Consider the following 25,118-nt stretch of genomic DNA (forward strand, 5'->3'; position numbering starts at 1 on the left):
ATGTAAACAAATAAGTTATTTGCAAAAAAAAAAAAAAAAAAAAAAAAAACTCATTATATGTTTAATTTGTTTCACTATTGTTTTGACAATTTTTATTCTTCCAAAAGTTTTCTCCAAATTTGTTATTGAGACCGAAAGTGTTGAACTAATACAAATAAATCTATCAATATCCCGTAGTAATTTCTTAAATTTCTTATTTATGTTAATTTTTAACAAATAAATTTATTTGGGGTAGCTAAATATTTTTTATTTGGGGTAGCTAAATATAAAAATATACCAACATATTCAAGAACAATACTTTTTTTGGGGTAGCCATGGCTACCTCATGCTAATGAAGGGAACCGCCCCTGATTAGCATGGCCCCTGCGCAAGGATGACACGCACAAATCGAGAAATGGTTCAATTTTTTTTATATTGTTCAACAATTTTTTTTTATAATAAACTAATTTAATCGTTAATTTGAATAAACATTATAAATTTAATAAGTTTTTTTTATTTACTATAAACTATTAGTGGCATTATCAGCTTTACATTAAATGACAAATGTTAGAACGTTGATTGTTATATTAGTTTTTTTTCATTGTGAGGATTTAAACCCTATTAAATTTTCATAGGTCTACCAAACCCTCTAAGCTAACTTCTTAATTATCGTATAGCTTTTAAGATTTACAATTGGAGAACACGCTGCAATAAACTTATATATTTATCCTTTGAGGATTCATTGTCTTAGATGTTTATGATTGACTTTGCTTATAGTTCGATTGTCAACTTTTTTGGTCTACCAAACCCTCTAAGCTAACTTCTTAATTATCGTATAGCTTTTAAGATTTACAATCAGAGAACACGTTGCAATAAACTTTTATTTTTTTTCCTTTGAGCATTCATCGTCTTATATGTTTATGAACGACTCTACTTATAGTTTGATTGTCAACTTTTCTGGTTTGGTGGTGTCGATGTTATGATGTCTGGTTTATTCTTATTAACTTTGTATTTTTGTTTTTTGAAGAGAAACTTTGTAACATTTAAGTCATAGCATTTTCTGTATTTTGTTTGTTCGTTTCAATATATTATTTGGCTTTTTTTTTTAAAAAAAAAAAACAAACTTTTGTTTTTGAGGGAAATGTTTTAATGAACTTAACGGTATTCAACTAGACATTTTTCACTCAAAACTTGTGTACACACAATCTTGCTAAAAACTAAAGCTTGACCAAAAAGATAAGTGTAGACGGAATATTGAATACTTTTTTCAATGAAGGAATAGTGATAAATCCAATCTTTTTTAATATTATTGTATAACTATATCAAAAAGAATATAGAATACTGATTAATATATTAGCACGCCTAACATAACTATATAGTAAATATTCCTTCAAAAACTATATAGTATATATTATAACGCGTTTCATCATTGGATAATTATTGTCGTTATTAAGCCTAGTCAGCACATTGGAAAGGTCAAATAAGACAAGCATTATCCTTTACAAATTGTTTTCTTCAATACTTCGAATATATTGCTACCAACTCAAATATTATGAATAAAATTTTTCAAATTTCAAAAGTTGTTGCCCTACACAAATGAATCAAGACGTGCATGGAAATTTCAAGCAAATCCATAGGCTAAGTTGGAAAAGTATGACATGGTGAGCAGTCTCAAATAGTTTACATTTTAACCACCACTTTTTTTTTCTCTATATAAAGGCACTAAAATCAAGGACATAAACCTCACTCATAATCAAACCAAAACCTCATAAACCCTTCTCTAAATTTCTCATCAAACCAAACCCTAAAATCATTTTTCATTCAATGGCTTCATTTCCTTTGGTAACAACTCTTTTAATATTTCCATTTCTTTTCTCCACTATTGTTTATGGTTACTCATTAAGTTCCATAAAATCATGGTGTAGCCAAACCCCTTATCCTCAACCATGTGAGTATTATTTAACCAATAATGCTTTCAATCAAACCATAAAAAGTAAATCAGATTTTTTCAAAGTTTCACTTGAAATTGCTATGGAGAGAGCAAAAAAGGGTGAAGAAAATACACATGCAGTTGGTCCAAAGTGCCGTAGCCCACAAGAAAAAGCTGCTTGGGCAGATTGTCTTGAACTCTATGATTTCACAGTCCAAAAGCTTAGCCAAACAAAATACACAAAGTGTACACAATATGAATCCCAAACATGGCTTAGTACAGCTTTAACAAATCTTGAAACATGTAAAAATGGTTTTTATGACCTTGGTGTCACAAACTATGTCTTACCTTTGTTGTCTAATAATGTAACAAAGTTGTTAAGTAACACCTTGTCTCTTAACAAGGTTCCTTACCAACAACCAAGTTACAAAGATGGGTTTCCAACATGGGTTAAACCTGGTGATAGGAAACTTCTTCAAACTTCTTCCGCGGCTTCGAAGGCTAATGTCGTCGTTGCTAAAGATGGTTCGGGTAAGTATACGACGGTGAAGGCCGCGACGGATGCTGCGCCGAGTGGTAGTGGAAGGTATGTGATATATGTGAAGGCTGGTGTGTATAATGAACAAGTTGAGATTAAAGCAAAGAATGTCATGTTGGTGGGTGACGGTATTGGTAAAACCATAATCACTGGTAGCAAAAGTGTTGGAGGTGGCACCACTACCTTCCGTTCAGCAACCGTTGGTAAGCACTTCTAGTAACAATTTATTTTACCGTAGCTTATTGTTAAAATGTTCATAAATTTCTTGACCAAAAAAATAAGTTCATACATTTTATAAACCAATAATTAAATCATTAATTAGTCACTTTCCTTTATTGAATAATCTTTTGCTTTTCTTGCTTAGAAACTTAACTAGTCGGAATAATTCAAAGCTATAAAAGAATACATAATATGCTTTTTTTTACTCATGAATAAATTTGCTATATGTTTCAAATAAATTAATTTAACTAATTATTTATGTATATACATGAAAGTTACACATGAATGGAAGGTAAGCGGATATACTTATTTATTTTCAACAATTTAAATTAATATTTAATATTTACAAAAAAAAATTGGTTATCTCTAACCTTTAAGTTATTTGTTATATTTATACTTTTATAATTTATTATAATTTTATAATTAATAAAAATAAATATATATACTTGCTACTACTATAATCTACATATATTTTTGTTTTATGAAAAATAAATAAATCATTATATGAGTAGGACTATAGAAAATAACCTCTAGAATGAGAAGCTATGTATAACAACGGTCCTTTTCGGCCGGTGTTAAGGTTGCATATCTTATTGAACTTGAATAATTTTCGTATTGACTTTAGATTTGTGTGGTTTATGGCAAATTGTCAATTACTCACATACAAATGAGTCTTTGAGTAAGAAAATAGATAATAGACCAAAGGATATAAATAACTATTCAAAATTATACATTATGCCATTATGATTACTTTAAAATCTCTTTATAGTCCTTCTATGATACATCATTATCCTAATTTTCCCCTCTAAAATAAAAACAGGCATCCTAATCCTAATCCTAATTATATAAAAGCAAGCAGCAAAGTTGAATTATGTCCCTTAATCTAATAATTAATAAATTTATTAGACCACAATAATTGATCCCAAAAACATAATGAATTGAATATCGTGGATTGAAATTAACATACCAATAAAGTTTTAGCCTATGATTTGAATCATTTACATGTATGATTGAATTAGTGTGTAGCTTTCAAAATTGAAGGAGCACATGTATTGTCTTAGGTTTGGCTAGGACAAGGATCAAAATAAGATTTTTAGTAGTCAAATCTTTAGAAGAAGACGTGCCGACTATAACATAAAGAAAACCACATCTTTCCCCTCTAGATTACTAGATTAATATTTTTTCTTAATGGACCGTATATATAGTTTCCAATGTGGTAACACTCTAACTAATTTCTTAATTGGTAGCTCAAACTTGTTTTCACAATTCACATCCAATGTAGGACCCACTTTAGTATAGTCTTATTCTATTGAAGATCCTTTAATTAAAAGAAGAATGTGGGGCTTTAGAACCATGTATACCATTACTTAATAATCAGTTGAACTATATAAATTAATCATAGTACACACGTCATGCATTTTGGATTGGAATCTGCAATTGGTTAGAATGTCACTTTGAGATTTGAAAAATGTACACATAAACTAATAGTCAATGCAACTTTTTTTTTATTACTCTTTTTCATTTCAATTGCTTGTGCTACACGTTAGGTTTATTAATACTTTTTTTTTTGCAGCTGCTACTGGTGATGGATTTATTGCTCAAGACATCACATTTAGAAACACAGCTGGAGCAGCAAATCACCAAGCTGTTGCATTTCGTTCCGGCTCGGATCTATCGGTCTTTTACAAATGTAGCTTCGAAGGTTATCAAGATACACTTTATGTTCACTCAGAGAGACAATTTTACAGAGAATGTAACATCTATGGCACAGTTGATTTCATCTTTGGTAACGCCGCGGTAGTTTTGCAAAATTGTAACATTTTCGCAAGAAACCCGCCTGCAAAAACCATCACAGTTACCGCGCAAGGAAGAACTGATCCAAATCAAAACACTGGAATTATAATTCATAATTCTAGGGTTTCCGCTCAATCGGATTTAAACCCTAGTTCGGTTAAATCGTACCTTGGTAGACCGTGGCAAAAATATTCAAGAACGGTTTTCATGAAAACTGTTCTTGATGGTTTTATTAACCCTGCTGGTTGGTTACCATGGGATGGTAATTTTGCTTTGGATACTTTATATTATGCTGAATATGCTAATACAGGTTCAGGTTCATCTACTTCAAATAGGGTCACATGGAAAGGTTACCATGTTCTTACCAGTGCTTCTCAAGCTTCACCTTTCACCGTTGGGAATTTCATTGCCGGTAATTCATGGATAGGAAACACAGGCGTGCCATTTACGTCTGGACTTTAAGCGTTTCTTTGGAATCGCGTGAATTTATCAGAATCACAGTGGCTTACTGTGATTCTGTTAAACTCGACGCGAATTCCATATATACTAAATTGTTCATAAGATCAATTGGTAAATCTTGTGATTAATTAGTTCTCAATTAATCATATAAATTTAAGTTACATTATAATTTGTTCCATTATTGGCTGTTCTATTGTATTTAGGAAAGAAAAATAATTTAGTACGGCCAAAATTTTTATTGTATTGTTACATGTATTTGCTTATTTTAAAGAATTGTTGGTCTTTTTTATTGTATTTGAGTAAAGATATTAATAAAGATGAAAATGTCATTGAACTTCTTGTCATTTCCTATTTATCTATGTTACATAAGAATCGCCTGCTCATGCAAAAGTCTTGCTGCTTATAGAAATGCTTATTATTTAAATGTATAATCATTAGTTATTATTTTAATTTTGTGAAATTTGTTTCATTTTCTCGATGATGATGTATGAGATGAGGAAAAAATTATGATGAGCTAAGAATTGAGAAAAACAAAAATTCTTGCTGCTTTGAACTTTATTTTTGACAATAAGAAATTTATTTGAACTTAGACTTTGCATTTATATTTTATTTGTAGTATATATAATTAAATACCATCTACTAGTTTGTGGTAGTCCATGTATCAACATCATTGACTCATTAACAAAACAAAACGAACATCTCTCTCTTTCTTTTTGAATAATTGGCACAATATTATCTCATGAAAATCGACAGGTCAACTTTTGCCTTGTAAGCAATGATCGAATAATATATGATGCTATCTATATATAAAGGATAGACATAAAAAATTTATTAATAAAAGGGTGGACATTGAATTATTTTGGGTTCTACATTTTGTTTAAGAGATGATCCGGCATGTATATTATAGATAATCTCTCCTTGTCATACAAAATTAACTATTAATTATATATTATTTTATTTTATATGAGAAAGGAAAATTATATTTGTCGTAGTTTTTATAAAAAAAATACAAGTAAATAAATATTAACTATTCAGTTATACCACAATTGATTACAATTATTGAATTTTAATTCAACGATTGGTTTGATAAAATATAGTGTTTATATGCAAAGTTGTTCCTGGACTAAGTTGATCTCTCCTCTAATATATTATGTGTGTCATATTTTAATCTAATATAACACTTATAATATTTGAGTGTTATAATAATAATAATAATAATAATATTAGCAGTAGTAGTAGCAAATTAATGATAAAAAGATTGAAAAAAATATATTACAAACTATTTAGGTTCTCAAACATTTGCAGGACAAATATCTACGCATGATCCAATGACGGGTCGCCAACAACGTGTGCACGTGTGTCTATATATATATACACACACATCCTTTTTAAAAAAAAAAAACAACATATATACACATGATCCTTAAAAAAAACACACATATATATATATATATATATATATATATATATATATATATATATATATATATATATATATATATATATATATATATATATGAGTTTTGCTAGAAGACATCTTTTATAGATAACACTGGCATTTAGGATTAGATATATTTTTAACATTCTCAATAAAATTGTTATCTTCTAAATTAGACTATTATTTAATTTTAATAGTATTTTTTACTTCCCTAGAAAGTTTTTCTACACACCATTTTAGTCACTTCTATCAATTATATTTTTTTTTCTAAGTTAAAAGTGTAATGACATCAAAGAGAATAGCTGATATTTCAACTAGACTCTAATTTGTCAAATGCCCTTATATATTATTAAAAATAGGGGAAAAAACATTTTAAAAAAATCTGGGAAGAAATAAATCTAACCAGTAAAACCACATAAAGGTGTAGTTCAACCCAAACGAGAAATATGAAAATATAAAACTAACATAAGTGGATATGCCTCTATTTAATCCTAAAAACTAATTAGAGGTCTACAATATGGTGAATGGACCGTCCGTCGACACGGAAGAGTATCCAAGTACCATCAACTCCCTGCAACAAGTGTCAGCAAGCTAAACAACTCTTTTGAGCCAAACAGTCCAAATTGACCAAAGTGAAAACCGAGGATATCACATTGGATTTGGATTCTTTGTAATAATGGCGAATAAACTTGACCGCCAACACGGTAACAATTTTACATGCCAATAATTCATTGTGACAAACAACGAATATAGGTCCATTTCGAGCCATTCAGTCCCAATTCAAGCGGATAAGCACCCTGCTCCCCAAATTATCCAGCACAATGTTCACATAACCAGAAGCTTTGAACCATGCGGATTTCAACAAATCCGGATAGAAACAGGAAGACAAAGATCCAATAAAGTGATACACCAAACAAACCAATTCAACTCTGGCTGTAGAAGGAAGGAGGGAGGGGGGCGGGCGAGAGAGAGAGAGAGAGAGAGAGAGAGAGAGAGAGAGAGAGAGAGAGAGAGAGAGAGAGAGAGAGAGAGAGAGAGAGAGAAGAGAGAGAGAGAGAGAGAGAGAGAGAGAGAGAGAGAGAGAGAGAGAGAGAGAGAGAGAGAGAGAGAGAGAGAGAGAGAGAGAGAGAGAGAGAGAGAGAGAGAGAGAGAGAGAGAGAGAGAGAGAGAGAGAGAGAGAGAGAGGAGAGAGAGAGAGAGAGAGAGAGAGAGAGAGTAATAAGTAGTGACAACCAGAGATATTGAGGCATAGGAGCACAACTCAAACCTAGAATGATCCGGATTTGACTTCCAACTTCAAACCCAGATCTGAAACGAAGTTGAACCGACCTTAGAACATAACCAATTTGACCCACGAGCGAGATCCGGTAGTGAATCACGAACAAACCCATAAAAGAGCCAACAACCACCGTGAGAAAGGCGGCGTCGGACTTCCCATGTTCAAACCCAATGTTCGGACACAAGCACGAGCTATCAAATATATTTAATTATCTTTAAACTCTTAGGTCTTTAACTGATTTTTTAAACATATGTTTAAATCATTAAAAAAATCTTTCGTGGAAAATAAGCTTAAAATTTGTATTCTAGATGCAGAGTGTTTAATTTTACCATAAATTTTTTGTGTTTTAAAAATTCATATTTAATTATACTTATGTTAAAAAAAACATAGTACATAAATTTGTTATTATGTTTTAAATTTTTCTGTAAAAAATTATTCAAAAATTCATGAGTTTAAGGATAATTAAACAAACTTGATTTTATCAAGGACTAAACTGTGTGTAGGAAAAAAGAATTTAACAACTAAAAGAGTTATTAAAATTAAATAAGGATTAAACATAGAATGTTTCAATTTTGAAGGAACCAAAAACATATTTAACCCTTTCATGCAATGCAAACTTTTTTAACCCTTAGGGGTTTGCTTGGTGGTGAAGGCTTGTGATATTGGAGTATGCTCATTTCTAGATCTCAACTTCAAATCTCTTAGATGTCAACAATTTATGTGTTGGGTTAACCAAGAGAGAATTTGCTCTTACTTCAATTGGACCCCACTAATAAACATAGGGATTAGTTCTTTGAAATTAGTTTATATTAATATTATATATTTTATTGTATTGACCATCCTCGAATTTATGTTTTGCATCCGTTGTACTTATGTTTCACTTGGATGACTTTGGATTTGTGATTTTGATGATTTAGTTCACATCTCTCTCATCTAAAGTTAAAAAGTTAAAAAAAAATTGATTTTGATGATTTTGGATGACCTTGTCACGCGTTATAAAGTTTGGGAGACAACATGAACAGGTGCTTATAAGTGGCGGCGATACACACCTTATAAGGCACTTCCGGGAGGTGGTCTTAAGCTTAACCACAAATTTTAAGATGGTATCAGTGCCTTTCTAAGATATATATTAGGTCACCTACTATCGTACTTCCGCTATCTAATCACCCGTACTTTTGTATCCATGCACCATGCCTAAGAGTGTTGGATTTGTGTGTGTGGGATGAGGTTAATAAGTTCGAGCAATCATCACCTCATAAACAGTTTTTGAAAATGATGCCTTATAATCCTACAAGTATACCTTCACCCAAATATTTTATCAAAACTATTTATTTTTCCCTCATATATATAGTAAAATACTTCATTATATGTCATTTGTTTCACTATCCATTATGGTACATGTTAGGAGAAATAGAGATAGTGAGTTTGTCATCCTTAAATGAAACATTATGTATGAGTGTTCTGGTATTGATTTTTTTTATCTGGAACTGTTTTCTTGGGTGTTCCGATTTGAAACTTGATTATGGATATGTTTTGAAACATGTTCTGGTTCAAACTTTCTTCCAAGACAGTTTTTAGGATTGTTCCGGTTTGGATCTTCATCATCGGATTTGTCTTTCATCGTGTTCTCATCTGAAACTTGATTCGAGAATTGTTTTCAAACATGTTTCGATTCAAACGTTGCTCCCAGAATAATTTTTTGGGGTGTGTAGGTTTAGATTCATTGAAGGTTAATGTTGGTCGTGTTACTCGAACACCCTTGAGAACTGGTCTGACCTTTATGATCATCTGAAACACTCATTGAAATTGTTCTAGTATTAATTTTGTTTTTAATTCATGGATAATTTTTTTTCGTGGCACGATGCAAAGGATGAGATAGCAAGAATGTACGTACAGGGTACGAAGCACCATATCTTTATCATGAGGTGGTTCATGATGTGGAGCAGGCAGGACATGAGGCGGTGGAGTAGCCCATCGATTAGAAGGTAGAGTAGCTCGTACAATAGGAGGCAGGGAAGCCAATAGATCAAGAGGCCGATGAGCCCATAGATAGGTATATAAGAGGACATTATGAGTTGTCTCTTATTACGCAGTACGAGCACAATGTTGCCCGTAGGTTATGGTATGGACAGATAAGTAATTTGTTTTTGAATTATCTTATTGTTTTAGATATGATAGTCTTTACTTGTATTGATGATTTATGTTTTTTAAAATTCAAATGTTATGATTATTTATAATTATTTGATTGTTCTTTTTTCTTTAAGGATGTGATAAATCACTTTGATGTGTGGCAAGAAGATAGCTGACATGCAACACCTTTCATATCATCTAATTAAATTGGTTTTGGAATATGTAGGATTCTTCATGTTACACCATTTAGTTAGATTAATCCAATCCAATGTACAACTTGTTCAGAGCGATGTCATAAAGAGACTAGCATCTTTTACTTATGAGTTGATAAATTGACCACCAGAATTAATGACGTGTCATGTCTTCTTCACTTTCCTATAGATGGTAGGTTGATCAACCATTGAGAGAAAAATATCCCAAAAATATGGTGTTGCTTTTCTATTAAATATGTTTGGTGTGGACAGTGATGTTGCTACTGGTTAGTGTGTGAATATGAAGGGTTCACACATCTCATTTGGATGTTTGAAAGAAATATTTGAGGATCATCACACCATAGTCTTAAATTTGAAAAGTGTACCAAGGAGGGAGTTTAAGAGATCACCACGAAACTTTTTACATATGTTCTTACCTTACTTACTTGTTAGTATGGGCCATTTTATCATAAAAGAGCAACAAGTTTGTTGATGCAATGTTTCTACTACCCTTTCAGGACCTCGCTAGAATTAATTAGTGGTCATGAGGTGTTATGGCTCTAGCATTTGGTTCTTTTACCGAGGCGACTATTCCCCATAGATCGTTGATGCCTTGATACTTCACCATGTTGTACGGAGTTATTTATTTTGTAATATTTAAGAAAATTATACTTTAAAGTTTGTGTATGTAATATGTGTTTATGTTTGTTTTTGGTTTTTAGGTTTGGTTTATAGACATGCCACGCGCAGCGCGATCCATTTTTGGTTTATAGACATGCCACGCGCAGCGCGATCCATTTTTGGAAAGGTATAGAAATCATCGGACAACTACATGACCTTCTTTGATCGCCTAGAGTTCGACGATGTGATCTTCAGCCCTTGTGATGATATATCACCACTTGCTAGAGCAGATGATGATGCAGTATGGACATACTCAAACCATGATGAGACATCCTTCCTCCATACCATTGATTAACGTCTTCTAGATAGACTAGACATTCCAAGACTTTTTTGCTGCATATTATACTTGAGGATGAGCAGGGTCTATTTCTAGAGACACACTAGAAAAACATACATAGTTATATTTCCTTCTTCTATATGTTATATCAATCCAAACTAGTGGCTCTAATTGAGGGAGAACCACCTAGACTAGAAAATGTGGAGGTTCTGATGGAGGAGGAGCATGCAAGGGATATTGTGGATAAGTTGCAATTGATAAGGAAGATTAGGACAATTTGCTTTGATGAGATGGAAAATGGTACCACACACGACAATCTATATGGTACTCTCCAATAGATTACCAATGAACAAAGTTTGTGTTGAAAGTTTGCATGTTTGTTATCTACTAATGAATTTTGCAAGTTTGTTTCACTAAGAACGTTCTTGGGAACATTCTGACCTCACAAAGATAACAATACATCTTCGTCAAAACAACAAACAATGCAAGAGACAAATATGAGCTTTTGTCTAAAGTCAAGATTTGCATAATTAAGCTAAGGAATAAATACCATTCTCTTTGTCTCACCAAATATGGTCATATGAATCAAAATATTTATAGGTACACCATCTCATGATTCACCAAGGCATCTAAATTCAAAGGAATAACCTTGACAACAATAAATATTGAACTAACTTATGTGTGTGTGTGTGTGTGTGTATATATAATAAACTTTTATATGTGGCACCTCAATGTTACATCTCACCATTCGCTTAAAATCTCTTCTTAGGCTATAATTTTGCTTACATGGCAGCTTTCTATAGTTTTTCTAATGGGAATAAAAAACGGTTTCAATCACAAGAGATAAACAATTCATCAACCACAAAATAAAATCGATTCAGAAAAAGAAAAAAAAATCATTTAACACAAGAAATGAAAAGAAAAAATATGTTAAGGAAGGAAGCTCCAAATTTATTTTTATGAACGTTTTTATTTTGTTGTGAAAATTAAAGAAGATTCATAAATAGATAGAGAAGTTCACTTTGTATTCCTAGTCCACACCTTTTATTTGCACATAATGTTTTAATTAGAACACCTTTTCAATTCAAATACTTCTATAACCCATTGAAAGCCAATATTGTATTCCATTTATATATTCACATGTTCTCTCATCCCTTCTCATGTTGTTGTGGTAACATTTTGCATTAACCAAGAGCTTAACAAGCAAAAACACATAAATGAAGTCCTTTGTATTGCCTGATAGCTTTCTCTGTTAGGTAAGACAACTTTCTTTATGCACACAATATGTTAGATTAGCCGTGAGACAATGAAAAACTTTAGTAATGTTTGTGACTTTAGATATAAGATTAAATCTTGATTGTATATTTATTTATGCTGACATATCATTTTAATATTGTTGTGACTTGAATTTCTAACATTTATCAATTATAAAGGCATATCTACATGGATATATTGATGTATGATTTGTACTTTTGTTTTCACGCAAGAGAACAATATTGAGGATCAGGCTATGTAAAAGAAGGATTTTTCCCTTCAAAATGATATTGAGGTGGCTTTGTAAAAATATATCAGTTTTATAATTTATAGATTTACCTTTTGATACATAATTTAATTATTCACAAAAACCTACTATTGAATGGTCTCAAATTTAATATATAATGTTTTGAAATGACCATTATATAATAGTGCATTTTATTGATGAGAAAGCACTTCCACCTCTCGTGAAAACTATAATAGGGCTTAATTGAAAATAATGTTACATATTGATTTACTAAAAAGAAATATTACATACTTTAGAAGTTAGAAGTCAAAGCCTAAAAGTAGAATAAATAACAAATAACGTAAATGAGTAGTATATGCTCTTTATATTGAAAGGTAACATAAAATTTATTAATAAAGTTAATAGTTTAGTAAAAAAAAGTAATAAAATTAATAGAATACAAGTACACCAACTCATTATTCCTAAAAAAACTACACAAACCCATTTACCAAGTTTTTGCAAAGAATTATGATCTTCACCCAACCAAAAATGCTCATTCCCAACTAAAATTCTCAAAATATCGTTGCGTGAGTTAACTCACGCATGAGCATTATAGTCATTTCAGTTGGAAAGGAACATTTTTGGTTGGGTGAAGAGCATAATTCTTTTGCAAATAAGTTGTACTTTCAATCAAAATAAAATTTGTGCTACTACATCATTTTTGCTTGATATATAAACCCTCCTATTTTCAATTTTTATCAAAATATCAGGGTTTATTTTTGAATCACATAAATTATTGTATTTTTTCTTCGTAATATCTCACAAAATATGTCTTTAACTTTATGGCCTCTTTGTCAAGATCAAAAATTGTGTGCAGATTGAGTTCTCAAATATTGGTATTACCACTTATCATTGTTCAGCTAAAGTAGTAACAGAACCAAAAGCCTCTAAAACAACTCTTTCCATCTTAAATCTTAAATGACAATTTATTTTATTATGTTGATTTATATGGCTGGGTTATAAATGTCACAACTTTAAAAATTACAACTGATATATATATATATATATATATATATATATATATATATATATATATATATATATATTTGTGTGTGTGTTTTGTGTTTTGTTTAATGTGTTTAACAATTGACAATATATCATTTGAGTCTACTTTATTCTTGCTCGAATTAAAAGAACAAAAATGGTATGTGTTTTTTTCCATTCCTCTTTTTAATTACATCATGTATAATTTGTACAACTATAACTCTTTTATATTTGCACTTTATCAGATTTGATCAAAATCTATAAAAATAAAGGGTTGAATCACAAATGGCCACAGTGAATTGAGCGTGTGTGAATACCTTAGTCATGAGATTATCGTCCATTAAACTAAATGCACTGAAATATTCTGTGATTCTTTGTATATTACCTGATGAAGCAAATTGCAGGAACAAAATTAAGTGAATATTTTTTCTTCATAGTAGAAATATAAATTGGTATTCCAATAAATAAATAAACAAATAAAATGAGCAAAAGTGCAATAAATAACTACAATTATCTATATATATCTATTTATCTTCTATCCAAAATAAACTTGAGTTATTCCTATCCAAATACTAAGCTACATATCCTAAGTTTGAGTTAGTTTTATGCAAGTATTATGATGATGTGACACATCTAACAAACCTTCTCCTCTTTATTAAAACTTCGTGATTCTTTTGTTACAAACCTTCTACTCTTAAATATACTATCATTGTCTTAAATATATCTATTTATCTATCAACAATAATATTTATTCTTAAGTTTTAACTTCACACTAATTTATAAATGTCGCACGAAAGCATATCATAAAGTATTCTTATTTAATAAAAATTGAACAACTTCATATTGTAGATTATTATAATTAATACAAAAATCCTTACCACCATTGATAACTGTTGATTACAACTTCCAATAGAGTCTAATTGGTCATCAATCTTTTCAACAAAAAAATATTTTAAACAGTTTTTAGGATGAAGGCCCAACTATTTCCCCCACTTATGCGGTTTCAAATTTCCTTTGTAATAAATAAATTTGGGGTTAATATATCAATATTATGTTAAGGAGTATGAATAAAACATAAAAAAATTCATGTGTTTTATTCGCACTATAATGTATAGGTAAAAACTGAGGTTAGTTTTTTCCTATAAATTTTGTTGAAACTTTGTTGATAATTTTGTGAAACTTTAATTATTAGTTTTTTTCTCTTCCAGACGAGAACCTTTAAATGTCATCTTACTCCTGCTACAATGTAAAATAATGTTTGTGTACTTACAATTTTAAACATGTATAAACTTTTCTATAATATAATGAAATGATGATTTAAATAGGTTAAGTTTGTCAAAATTACATCAAATTATTACAAGTTCAAAAAAAATTGCATAATGTAATCTTTATTACACATTCAAAAAAAATTGCATAATATAATATTTAACAAGAGATGATGGAATGGTAAATAGATCATCACTACTACAAAATATAGATTTAACATCAAGGGGGTTTTAGTTTTTACATCAGCACGGAAAATAACTGAAGAGAAAGATACACACTGTGAGTTTTTACATCAGTTGACATAAACACATGAAGGGAATTCCTAATAGCATATGACATTTACATCAGTGGATAACTGGAATGAAGGGAAAAACACGCGGTGGCATTTTTGCAATTTGTGTGAAAACTTTGTCTATCTTTTTTTACATCAGCGATGAGAACTGATGTTATCCCCTTCTCTTTACCTTATCCCTTTCTCTAACGTAAAACGCATAATGTTATCCATTCCTCTCACCGAAAGCCACTCTCAATCATAAACCTCTCACCACCGTCCAAAGCCCACTCTCACCGTCCAAAGCCAAACTCTATCAATCGTTCTTGTGCGTCGTTCATTCATTCACCGTCCAAGCGATCTCTCTCTCTCTCTCTCTCTCTCTCTCTCTCTCTCTCTCTCAATCGGAACCTCTCACCGTCATCGTAGAAACTCTCTCTCTCAATCGGAATCTCTCAACGTCCAAGCTCTCTCTCTCAATCGGAAGCTCTCTCTTAGGTGAGTTCTCTCTTTGTCTCTGACTTTTGAATCGGAAACCCTAACCCCTTTGTTGTTAAAAAAAATCATGAAACCCCTTTTCAATCAGTGGAACACAACACTTGGAACCCTAATCCCTTCTCTCGATTGTTCAATACTTAGAAAACCGGTGTTGTTGCTCTTACACAAACTAAGTTTGAAGATGTTCACTGCTTTTTAGTTTTGAAATGTTAGAGTAATTTGGAAAACTGCAATGTTATGATTATTTGCTGATTTGTTGAGTATTAGTATTGCTAACCATTGTCTATATCATATTTTGTTGCATTGATCTGTAATCTTTAAATTTTTTTACAGACATTAAAATGTAAGCTTGTCTCTGTATCAGATACTAATCATTATGTTGTTCTAATTGACGATTTTTGTTGTAATAAAAAATGTTTAACATAATAGGTTATTATTAGTTATATATGTTGATAACTGATGATAGAACACGGATAAAAAATGTCTAATTGAAGAGTCATGTTGGCACAAGATGTGTTTTATGATAAAATATTGAAGGTATAGAGTGGAATAGCATTAAATAAAATGCACCGAGATTGGTCGGATTTTAAAAAATGGGTGTTGTCTCATTCCACTTTACTCTGTTTCATGCTATACTGATTGATTTGGGATTGCACTATTGTTTGCCCTGGCATAGAAAAATAATATTGATGTATTTGTCTTTGATGATGTTGATATCAGCAGCCTTGATCCCTGATATGATTTTCAATGTTAAGTGGGTAAGATTGACAATAAATTGTCACCAGATTGTACCATATGCTACAAATTACAAAGTTGGGGTTTGTTGTGTTGTCAATTTAGTGGATTTGTAGGTATTATTACAATCTATAGAAACAATTCTTCTCATTCTTTTCTATTTTAGGTATCATTACAATCTATAGAAACAATTCTTAGCTGAAGTAACAAACAGGGTTGAAAATTACATACTAATTACATACAATCTATGTTTATTAGATATATTGATTGATACAATAAAATCTGCCGCATGTATGAAACAGAGGAATTAAATAATGAAATGGGACTGATAACTTTATAACATGGTAAGGAAGCATCTGCTGCCAATTTTTAAGGATCAAATTGAAGAGGGCGCAACATATGTTATGGAGAAATTCATGGTTGCCCAAAATGATCCTACCTCCAAAACAACCGATCATAAGAATAAGTTGAGCTTTATGGCAGAAACCAATTTTTTCAAGGTTAATGCTACAGAAATCCCAGAAAGAGTTTTCAACTTGTGCCTTTCCTTGATATCTTAGCTGCCCATAGGGAGGATCGTTTGCTTGGTAGTTTTCTATATTTTTTTAATTCAATTTTCTAGACTTTCTTATAGTTTTATCAGATGTCATTTACCTATAGTTGGAATGTATTCAATAGATGTGATTGATCTTTGTGTTTCTGAACAATTCTAATTGCAACAACTTTGTTGAATTAGAGTTTGCCATATTTCATGAGTTTCTTTTTTATTTTGTACTTCAATGGAGTCATGTTTTTCCCCTCAACTTATGGTGATATGTTTATTTTTCATGGAATTAGGTTAAAATTAGAGATGACATTTTGCATAAACATAATATTTTGTTTGTATGAGTCATCATCCTCTTGGCTCGATATTTGTTTCCTAGTAACTTTTACTTACGGATATGTGGATTTATAGGTGAGGGTCCCTAGACTTAAAGTCAGAAGAATAGGAGTTTTTGGCACAAGATCCGCACATCATCCAGGCCCCATTGGAATCACAGTTGCAAAGGTAAGGACACATCATCCATGCCCCAGATCACCCCTGAACTGTTAAATTTAGATAACAGCTAACTGTGAAGTTTGCATTGAAAAGATTGATAAATTAAGTGTCTCAATTAAAGAGTTCAAAAATAGGGACTGAAATGAACATGACCTAATATAGGAACTAAAAATCAATCAAGTTTTGATGATTAATTATTTGTTTGAAACTTAGGTTAGTAAACCATTAGATATGTATCCCATTGGTCTTTACTAGGTCTTTACTAGTATGGAAGATGTTGATTCATGAAAGCTGATATATCATATGTCACATAAATGTAGAAGAATAAGTGGTATATCTAATGGGGGCTCCTCGTTGGAAGTAATAAGGAATATGAAGTCTATGACAATCTTGTAAAGATCCAACTCTGCTATATATTATTGTTATACCCTGTTTTTGGACCTAAAAATACTGGGCCCAATTTCATTTCAAACTTTGTCAATTATCAAATTTCAACTGCATAGTTCAAATTGTCTCTGCCTCGCAGTATTTTCAATCACAATTTTACCTGTGTTTTTCTTGCATAAAACTTTTCAAAAATGTCTTTACTTGTCTTGTAAGTCATTCAAAAGTGTCTCTGAATCATTACATTATTTTTACCTCAGTTTATTTCAAAATTTGCAAAAAGTCATACAGAAGGGTATTTTGGTCATTTCCTGCAGTGAGATCCATTTTCATCCTTGAGACTGTTTCTGAGTCTTTTTCAGATTGTTTTTTAGCATTTCATCAGTAAGCCTTGTTAAATTCATTTCAAACTTGCATCTGAGTCAGTGTCGAGTTAATTTGATTCTGTTTAGGTCATTTTAGCCCTAGGGGCATTTTGGTCATTTCACACAAAATTTTGGCATAGAGAGGTTACTTTGAAGTACCTCATTTAGGCCATTGGTTCGTTTTAGTCCGTTTTGTCAATTTTACTTTTGTTTCGCTTTACGTTTGGTCAAATTGCGTTTTTTATTCAATTTTATTTTAATTGCATTTTGGTCCCTCAATTGAGGTTCCAAAATTGCATATTGTGTCCAAAAGTTTTTATCTCATTTCAGTCCTTGCTTTTATTTTTTTAGTCCAGTCCCTCTTTTTTTTAAAATTGCAAACAGGTCCTTCAAGTTAAATTTACAGGCAGCGTTTTTTTTCAGTCCAATGCCACATGTCAGCTTCCCATTGGTTCCAATGTACACATGTCAGATTATAAATAGTGCACAGTGCCACTCAAAGCCATTAATCACACGCCACATCACAAACAGAAATTACAATCTCTCTCCTTTCAGTTACAGATCAAAACCATCAAATCCACCAAGAACACAAGAACCCTAAAAATTCCAGAACCAAATTCATACACAAATTCATTGATTTTCACATCAATCCTCAGAGATTCGTGTGAATCTTCATCACCGGATTGAAGATTTTCCTGCAATTCCAAGTGCGAGCTCACATTGAAGCAAGCTCAAGCACTGATCACAGGGTTTCCTCGCGTGGATCTAAGAAACATTGAAGCAAGCTCAAGCACGTAATCACAGAGAAGCAGAGAAAGAGTCAGAGAAGATGAAGAATCTGGACCGGTGAAGCAAACAGAATCAAAATCATCAAGAACAGAATCAAGATTTCCAAAGATTTCCTCCATTAAAGGTTTCAACCAAAACCTTAGGTAAAACTCATAATCTTTTCTCAGAAAATAATATCATAGTTTAAACCTGAAAAAAATCACGCAAGCAAGCATATCAAAAATTTCCAGAATTTAGATAAAGCCGTAACCGTAAACACAAAACCTAGATCCGCAAGGATCTATGTTTTGAAAGCAAGAACGAGTGCCAGAAAAGTAATTAAACAACGAAACGATGTAGATCTTTAAAGATCTAAACGTTTTTTGTTCAAAAATCAAAAATCATTTCAAAACCGTATAAGGTTTTCCAAGATCTACATCGTTTCAAACCGAATTTGAAAAAACGATTACTGGATTCGTGTTTAGGGTTAAAGGACGAATCAAAAGATGTAAAAATCTTTAAATTCTGGAAATTTTAGGTCACCGGAGTTCATGAACTCACCGGAGAAGATGAAGTTTCCGGCGGACCTTCAAGGTCTCCGCCGTGGCTTCATCCTCGCCGGCGGCGAGGTTAGAGAGGAGTGAGAGGAGAGGGAAACTTAGAGAGAGAAGGAAATGAAAGAAATGGACTGGACCGGTATCCATGTCCTTATATAGACGCGTGAACCGGTCCGGTTTATTTCGTTTTCATTTTGAACCGTAGGATCTAGGGTTTTCTCCTTTGAACGGTTGTGATGCGTTGTTACCATATGCTTGATCTACGTTGCCATGCGCTGTGTGTTTTAAACCGTCAGATCTGAATCTGGATCAATCCAACGCCTCTGAAGCCTTTGGATGATCCAGGCCCAGTCTGTATTGGATTTTGGTTTGGGCTGGAAGTTTTTTACGTTTTTTGCTCTTTCTTTTCGCTACTTGCACCATACTTGCCTGCTGTTTGCACCCTTTGTTCATGCTAATTTTCATCAATAAATCCCAAGAAATTTGCCATGTCATTTTACTATTTTTCTTGATAATTTTCAGTGGTATTTTGCTTGGAAAAGTTGGTAAAAATTTTAGTGTTGTTTTGTCAAAGGTTTTTTTACTATTTTAAGTCACTTTTCTCGCATTTTTACCCGGTACTTCATGTGCATAATGTTCGTGTTCGTCATGTTTGATTTGCATACTATTCCATATGAATTTTGCTACTGTTTGCTATGCATATGTCACTGTTTTGATGTGTTGAATTTTGTTCTTACATCATGTGCATTATTCATTACATGTTTCCGGCTTATTTTCATCGTCACTTTACTGTTTTATGCCATACTTTCTTCCATCGCTTCATGCCATATTCTTTCTTTTTTTACCATTTTCTACTAACATTTCCTTTCATATTGATCACTTCATAGCACTTCACCATCTTCACTATTGTCTCCATTAGTTTGGTTTTCTTTTTTTTAAAATTGTAATTCATTCGGTGATGTAATATTTTACCATTGGTTTGTAGCTTGGCAAAGGGGCCATAAAATGTATTTAGGGATTTTTGTAATATGGACTATGGACACTATGACGCACCGGCACGCACACACTCACCTTAGATGTATGCATAGGATTGTATGGTTAGATAAGCGCTTAGGTTTAAACACTTAGATAAAAATCAACTTTTTTCCAAAACATGCAAATAACACTTGAAAACCTTCTTAAAAAATAAAATGGAGTCAAAACTCCTTATTTCCCCCTTTATTTTCTTAAGTAAAATTTTCAATAAATCTTAATCCTCCTTAGACTTTATTTTTGCAAAATGACTAATCCCACCTCACACTTTCCAAATCTTATGCTCTTGAGGCCTCTCATCTCCTTTCTTCAAAATCTCTTTTCAAACTTAAAATCAACCAACAAAAACAAAACCTTTTTGAGAATGAACTACGAACGGTTTTGATCCCTTAAAAGGGTACGTAGGCAATGAGTCAAAACTCATCCAAGCCGAAATAAAAATCAAAATTCTACTTCTTCTCACCCCCATTCTTAACTAATCATACCTTCATTTTTTACAAATAGTCCATAAAATTAAAGCGTAGAAATAAACTTAGGAGAGCGGTTCTTATGGAATACCATAATCGCTCCGGGTGCCTAACACCTTCCCGTAGCGAAAACGACCCCCGAATCTAGAACTTTTTAAGGGTTTTTCTCCTTTTACCCTTCCCAAGAAAAAAGAGAGATATCAACGGTCGAAAGGTTCAAGTCCAATTAATGGCTTGGCACCCAAAAACCATGATAACAGAAATGGCGACTTCACTAGGGACTCTTTTTAGCGGGTCACGCCTAGTTTTCCTTAGTTTATATTTACGCTTTGTTTTATTGCTTACATATGTGAATACTTGTTTACTTTCATTTGACGTGTGGGGTGAGAATATCAAAAGTCCTAACCCGGGCTGAGTGAACTTATGTTTAGGTAGAGATATAATCGACAATTCGATCCGGGGGTTGCCTCGTGTATTGGATTATGCGATCAATCTCACATAGCTGAGGCATTTTGAAGGTGATATTGTCGGCGTGTGTTGTCATGCTTAGGCACTTCACTTTCAATTGTTCGACGAAGCTATGAACCGTAGTTACCAAACCCATCCTAGCCTTTTTTAGGACGTAGTGCGGTGGCTAAATTGAGTGTTGTCTCAAACTTTAGTCGTCACGCGATACTACACTCAAACTAGACCTTCTCACAAATAATCATGGAACGGGTGTCGTCCTGTACTACCATGATATATGTGAGAGAGGTTGCAGTTTGGGAACTGTGTTAGAACCTTGGTTACTACTATCCAAAGCCTTAGTTCACCGGACGCCGTGTCCATCCGTGGCCCTGTTACTTTGAAACTCAACCCATTTTGTTCTTTAACAACACAATCATACATACATGCATTCATGCATAAACATTTTTTCATGCATTCATCGAAGGGCTTAAACAAATGGAAATTTTTGTAAATAACCACAGGTATGAAGAAGACTAAGTGCTACAAGTTCAAGGAGGTGGATTTGGTTAGTTTGAGAGAGTTGGCACTCAAGGTCAAGAGTCAAACAGGGTTCCGACTCCGATATGGGGGATTGCTTACTTTGCTCCGAACCGATGTGGACGAGAAGCTAGTGCACACTCTAGTGCAATTTTATGATCCAAGCTTCCGTTGCTTCACTTTCCCGGACTTCCAGTTGGTTCCTACTCTCGAGGCTTACTCCAATCTAGTGGGTTTACCTATAGCTGAGAAGACACCTTTCACCGGTCCCGGGACTTCTCTTACTCCTCTGGTTATTGCTAAGGATCTCTACCTCAAGACTTCTGACGTCTCCAACCATCTTATTACCAAGTCTCACATCCGGGGGTTCACTTCGAAGTATCTTCTTGATCAGGCTGATCTCGGTACTACTCGTCAGGATACACTCGAGGCTATTCTTGCTTTGCTTATCTACGGGCTTATTCTCTTCCCAAACATCGACAGCTTCGTGGACATGAATGCTATCGAGATCTTCCATTCCAAGAACCCGGTTCCTACTTTGCTAGCGGATACCTACCACGCCATTCATGACAGGACTCTCAAGGGCCGTGGGTATATTCTTTGCTGCATATCTCTTTTGTATAGGTGGTTTATTTCGCACCTTCCGAGTTCCTTCCATGATAACTCGGAGAACTGGTCCTACTCGCAGCGGATTATGGCCCTCACTCCTAATGAGGTCGTCTGGCTCACTCCTGCCGCTCAAGTGAAGGAAATTATCATGGGTTGTGGAGACTTTCTCAATGTACCTCTTCTTGGTACTCGTGGAGGAATTAACTACAACCCCGAGCTTGCTATGAGACAGTTTGGTTTCCCTATGAAGTCGAAGCCCATCAATCTTGCTACATCTCCAGAGTTCTTCTTCTACACGAATGCTCCTACCGGACAAAGGAAAGCTTTCATGGATGCTTGGTCTAAGGTCCGAAAGAAGAGTGTGAAGCATCTAGGTGTGAGATCCGGTGTCGCTCATGAAGCCTATACTCAGTGGGTGATAGATCGAGCTGAGGAGATTGGTATGCCTTATCCAGCTATGAGATACGTGTCTTCATCCACTCCATCTATGCCTCTACCTCTACTCCCCGCGACTCAGGATATGTATCAGGAGCATCTAGCTATGGAGAGTCGTGAGAAGCAAGTGTGGAAAGCTCGGTACAATCAAGCTGAGAATCTAATCATGACCTTGGATGGTAGAGATGAGCAGAAGACTCATGAGAATCTAATGTTGAAGAAAGAACTAGCTAAGGCCCGGAGGGAATTGGAAGAGAAAGACGAGCTGCTTATGAGGGATTCCAAGAGAGCCCGAGGACGACGAGACTTCTTTGCCAGATACTGTGATTCAGATTCCGAGCCCGACGATGCTCCGACTACTCCCTATGCTTGAGGGCTTCATGTGTTTATTTCAAAGTCTTTCTTTTGAGAATGCTATGTAGTTTTGATTATTTGCAAGATTTCTATTTTGTTTAAAAATCCTTCGATGAAAAAAAATAAGTCTTTCGCATTTGCATTTGCATATCATGCATCATATGCATCATGCATTGGTCACAAAGGCTTCCAAGTGCTCACTATCTCCTGGTTCCTCTGCCGCAGTGTGAAAAGTGGCTCGTGCTCAGAGAGTTTACGAACCTGATAGAACCGATCGAACCAGAGAATACAGAAGAAAGAAAAGGGCTATGGAAGAAGAGAACACGCAGCTCCGTACCGAATTGGCATCTTTAAGGGAGGAATTGGCCAAAGCTCATGATGTTATGACTGCTCTGTTGGCTGCTCAGGAACAACCAGTTCCTGTAGTTTCTACAGCTGCAAATGTGACTCCTACCGTAACAACTGATCCCCGCTTTATCATGCCATCCGGGTATCCTTACGGACTTCCGCTGTACTATACTGCTAATACAGGGGCAGGGACCTCTGGTACTACCAACAATGGCCCAATCCCAGGGGCAAACTTAACTCCTGTTAGTACCGCCTTGACTCAAGCTGCAACAACTGTTACCGAGCCCATTGTGAATGCGGTGCCTCTATTTGTCCATGCTAATGCGCACCACGGGAGTATTGCCACAACCGGAACTATAGAAGAGAGAATGGCAGAACTTGCCAAAGAGCTCCGACGGGAAATTAAGGCCAACAGGGGAAATGGAGACTCCATTAAAACCCAGGATCTCTGCTTAGTATCGAAGGTAGATGTTCCAAAAAAGTTCAAAGTCCCGGAGTTCGACAAGTATAACGGGCTGACTTGTCCTCAAAATCATATTGTCAAATATGTCCGGAAGATGGGCAACTACAAGGACAATGATTCCCTTATGATCCATTACTTCCAAGACAGTCTGATGGAAGATGCTGCGGAGTGGTATACTAGTCTGAGCAAAGACGATGTCCATACTTTTGATGAGCTAGCCACTGCTTTCAAGAGCCACTACGGGTTTAACACTCGATTGAAGCCGAATAGGGAGTTTCTCAGGTCCCTATCTCAGAAAAAGGAGGAAAGTTTCCGTGAATATGCGCAAAGGTGGAGAGGGGCAGCTGCCCGTATCACTCCTGCTTTAGATGAAGAAGAAATGACCCAGACATTCTTAAAGACCTTGAAGAAAGATTATGTTGAGAGGATGATCATCGCTGCCCCGAACAACTTTTCGGAGATGGTCACTATGGGAACCCGTCTTGAGGAAGCCGTCAGGGATGGAATCATTGTGTTTGAGAAAGCTGAATCCTCTGTGAATGCATCGAAGAGATATGGTAATGGACACCACAAGAAGAAAGAAACGGAAGTGGGGATGGTGTCAGCGGGAGCCGGTCAATCCATGGCTACCGTTGCTCCTATCAATGCAGCTCAAATGCCTCCGTCATACCCATACATGCCGTACTCTCAGCATCCGTTCTTCCCACCGTTTTACCATCAGTACCCCCTGCCGCCGGGTCAACCTCAAGTGCCCGTCAATGCAATTGCCCAACAGATGAAACAACAGTTGCCGGTTCAACAACAACAACAACAACAACAGCAGCAGCAATATACCAGACCAACTTTTCCTCCTATACCAATGTTGTATGCTGAGTTGCTTCCAACTTTACTCCAGAGAGGACACTGCACGACTAGGCAGGGCAAGCCTCCACCGGACCCGTTGCCTCCAAGGTTCAGGTCTGATCTCAAATGTGATTTTCATCAAGGTGCCTTAGGTCATGATGTCGAGGGGTGTTATGCTTTGAAGTATATCGTGAAGAAGCTCATTGATCAGGGAAAGCTGACTTTTGAGAATAATGTCCCACACGTCCTCGACAATCCTCT

General features: G+C 34.1%; 1 protein-coding gene and 1 non-coding gene across 2 annotated transcripts; both read left to right on the forward strand.

Annotated features, from left to right (window-relative positions):
- The first annotated feature begins 307 nt into the window (after window positions 1–307).
- LOC112421465 (U6 spliceosomal RNA) lies at window positions 308–409 on the forward strand. Its single transcript, XR_003011791.1, has one exon. It is a non-coding gene; the product is annotated as a U6 spliceosomal RNA (small nuclear RNA).
- Window positions 410–1,609: 1,200 nt separating this feature from the next.
- LOC25491636 (pectinesterase 2) lies at window positions 1,610–5,263 on the forward strand. The gene is made up of 2 exons (XM_013599623.3): window positions 1,610–2,650; window positions 4,240–5,263. The coding sequence occupies exons 1-2, from the start codon at window positions 1,804–1,806 to the stop codon at window positions 4,920–4,922; spliced, it is 1,530 nt and encodes a 509-aa protein (XP_013455077.1). The 5' UTR covers window positions 1,610–1,803; the 3' UTR covers window positions 4,923–5,263.
- Window positions 5,264–25,118: the final 19,855 nt, after the last annotated feature.

This window comes from Medicago truncatula, chromosome 4, assembly GCF_003473485.1.
Source record: "Medicago truncatula cultivar Jemalong A17 chromosome 4, MtrunA17r5.0-ANR, whole genome shotgun sequence".
In the NCBI taxonomy this organism is placed as follows: Eukaryota; Viridiplantae; Streptophyta; class Magnoliopsida; order Fabales; family Fabaceae; genus Medicago; species Medicago truncatula.

Coding starts and splice junctions, on each gene's coding strand:
- LOC25491636 (XM_013599623.3), top strand. CDS start 1,804: ATGGCTTCATTTCCTTTGGTAACAACTCTTTTAATATTTCCATTTCTT. Junction 2,651..4,239: donor CTTCCGTTCAGCAACCGTTG/GTAAGCACTTCT, acceptor TTTTTTTTGCAG/CTGCTACTGGTGATGGATTT.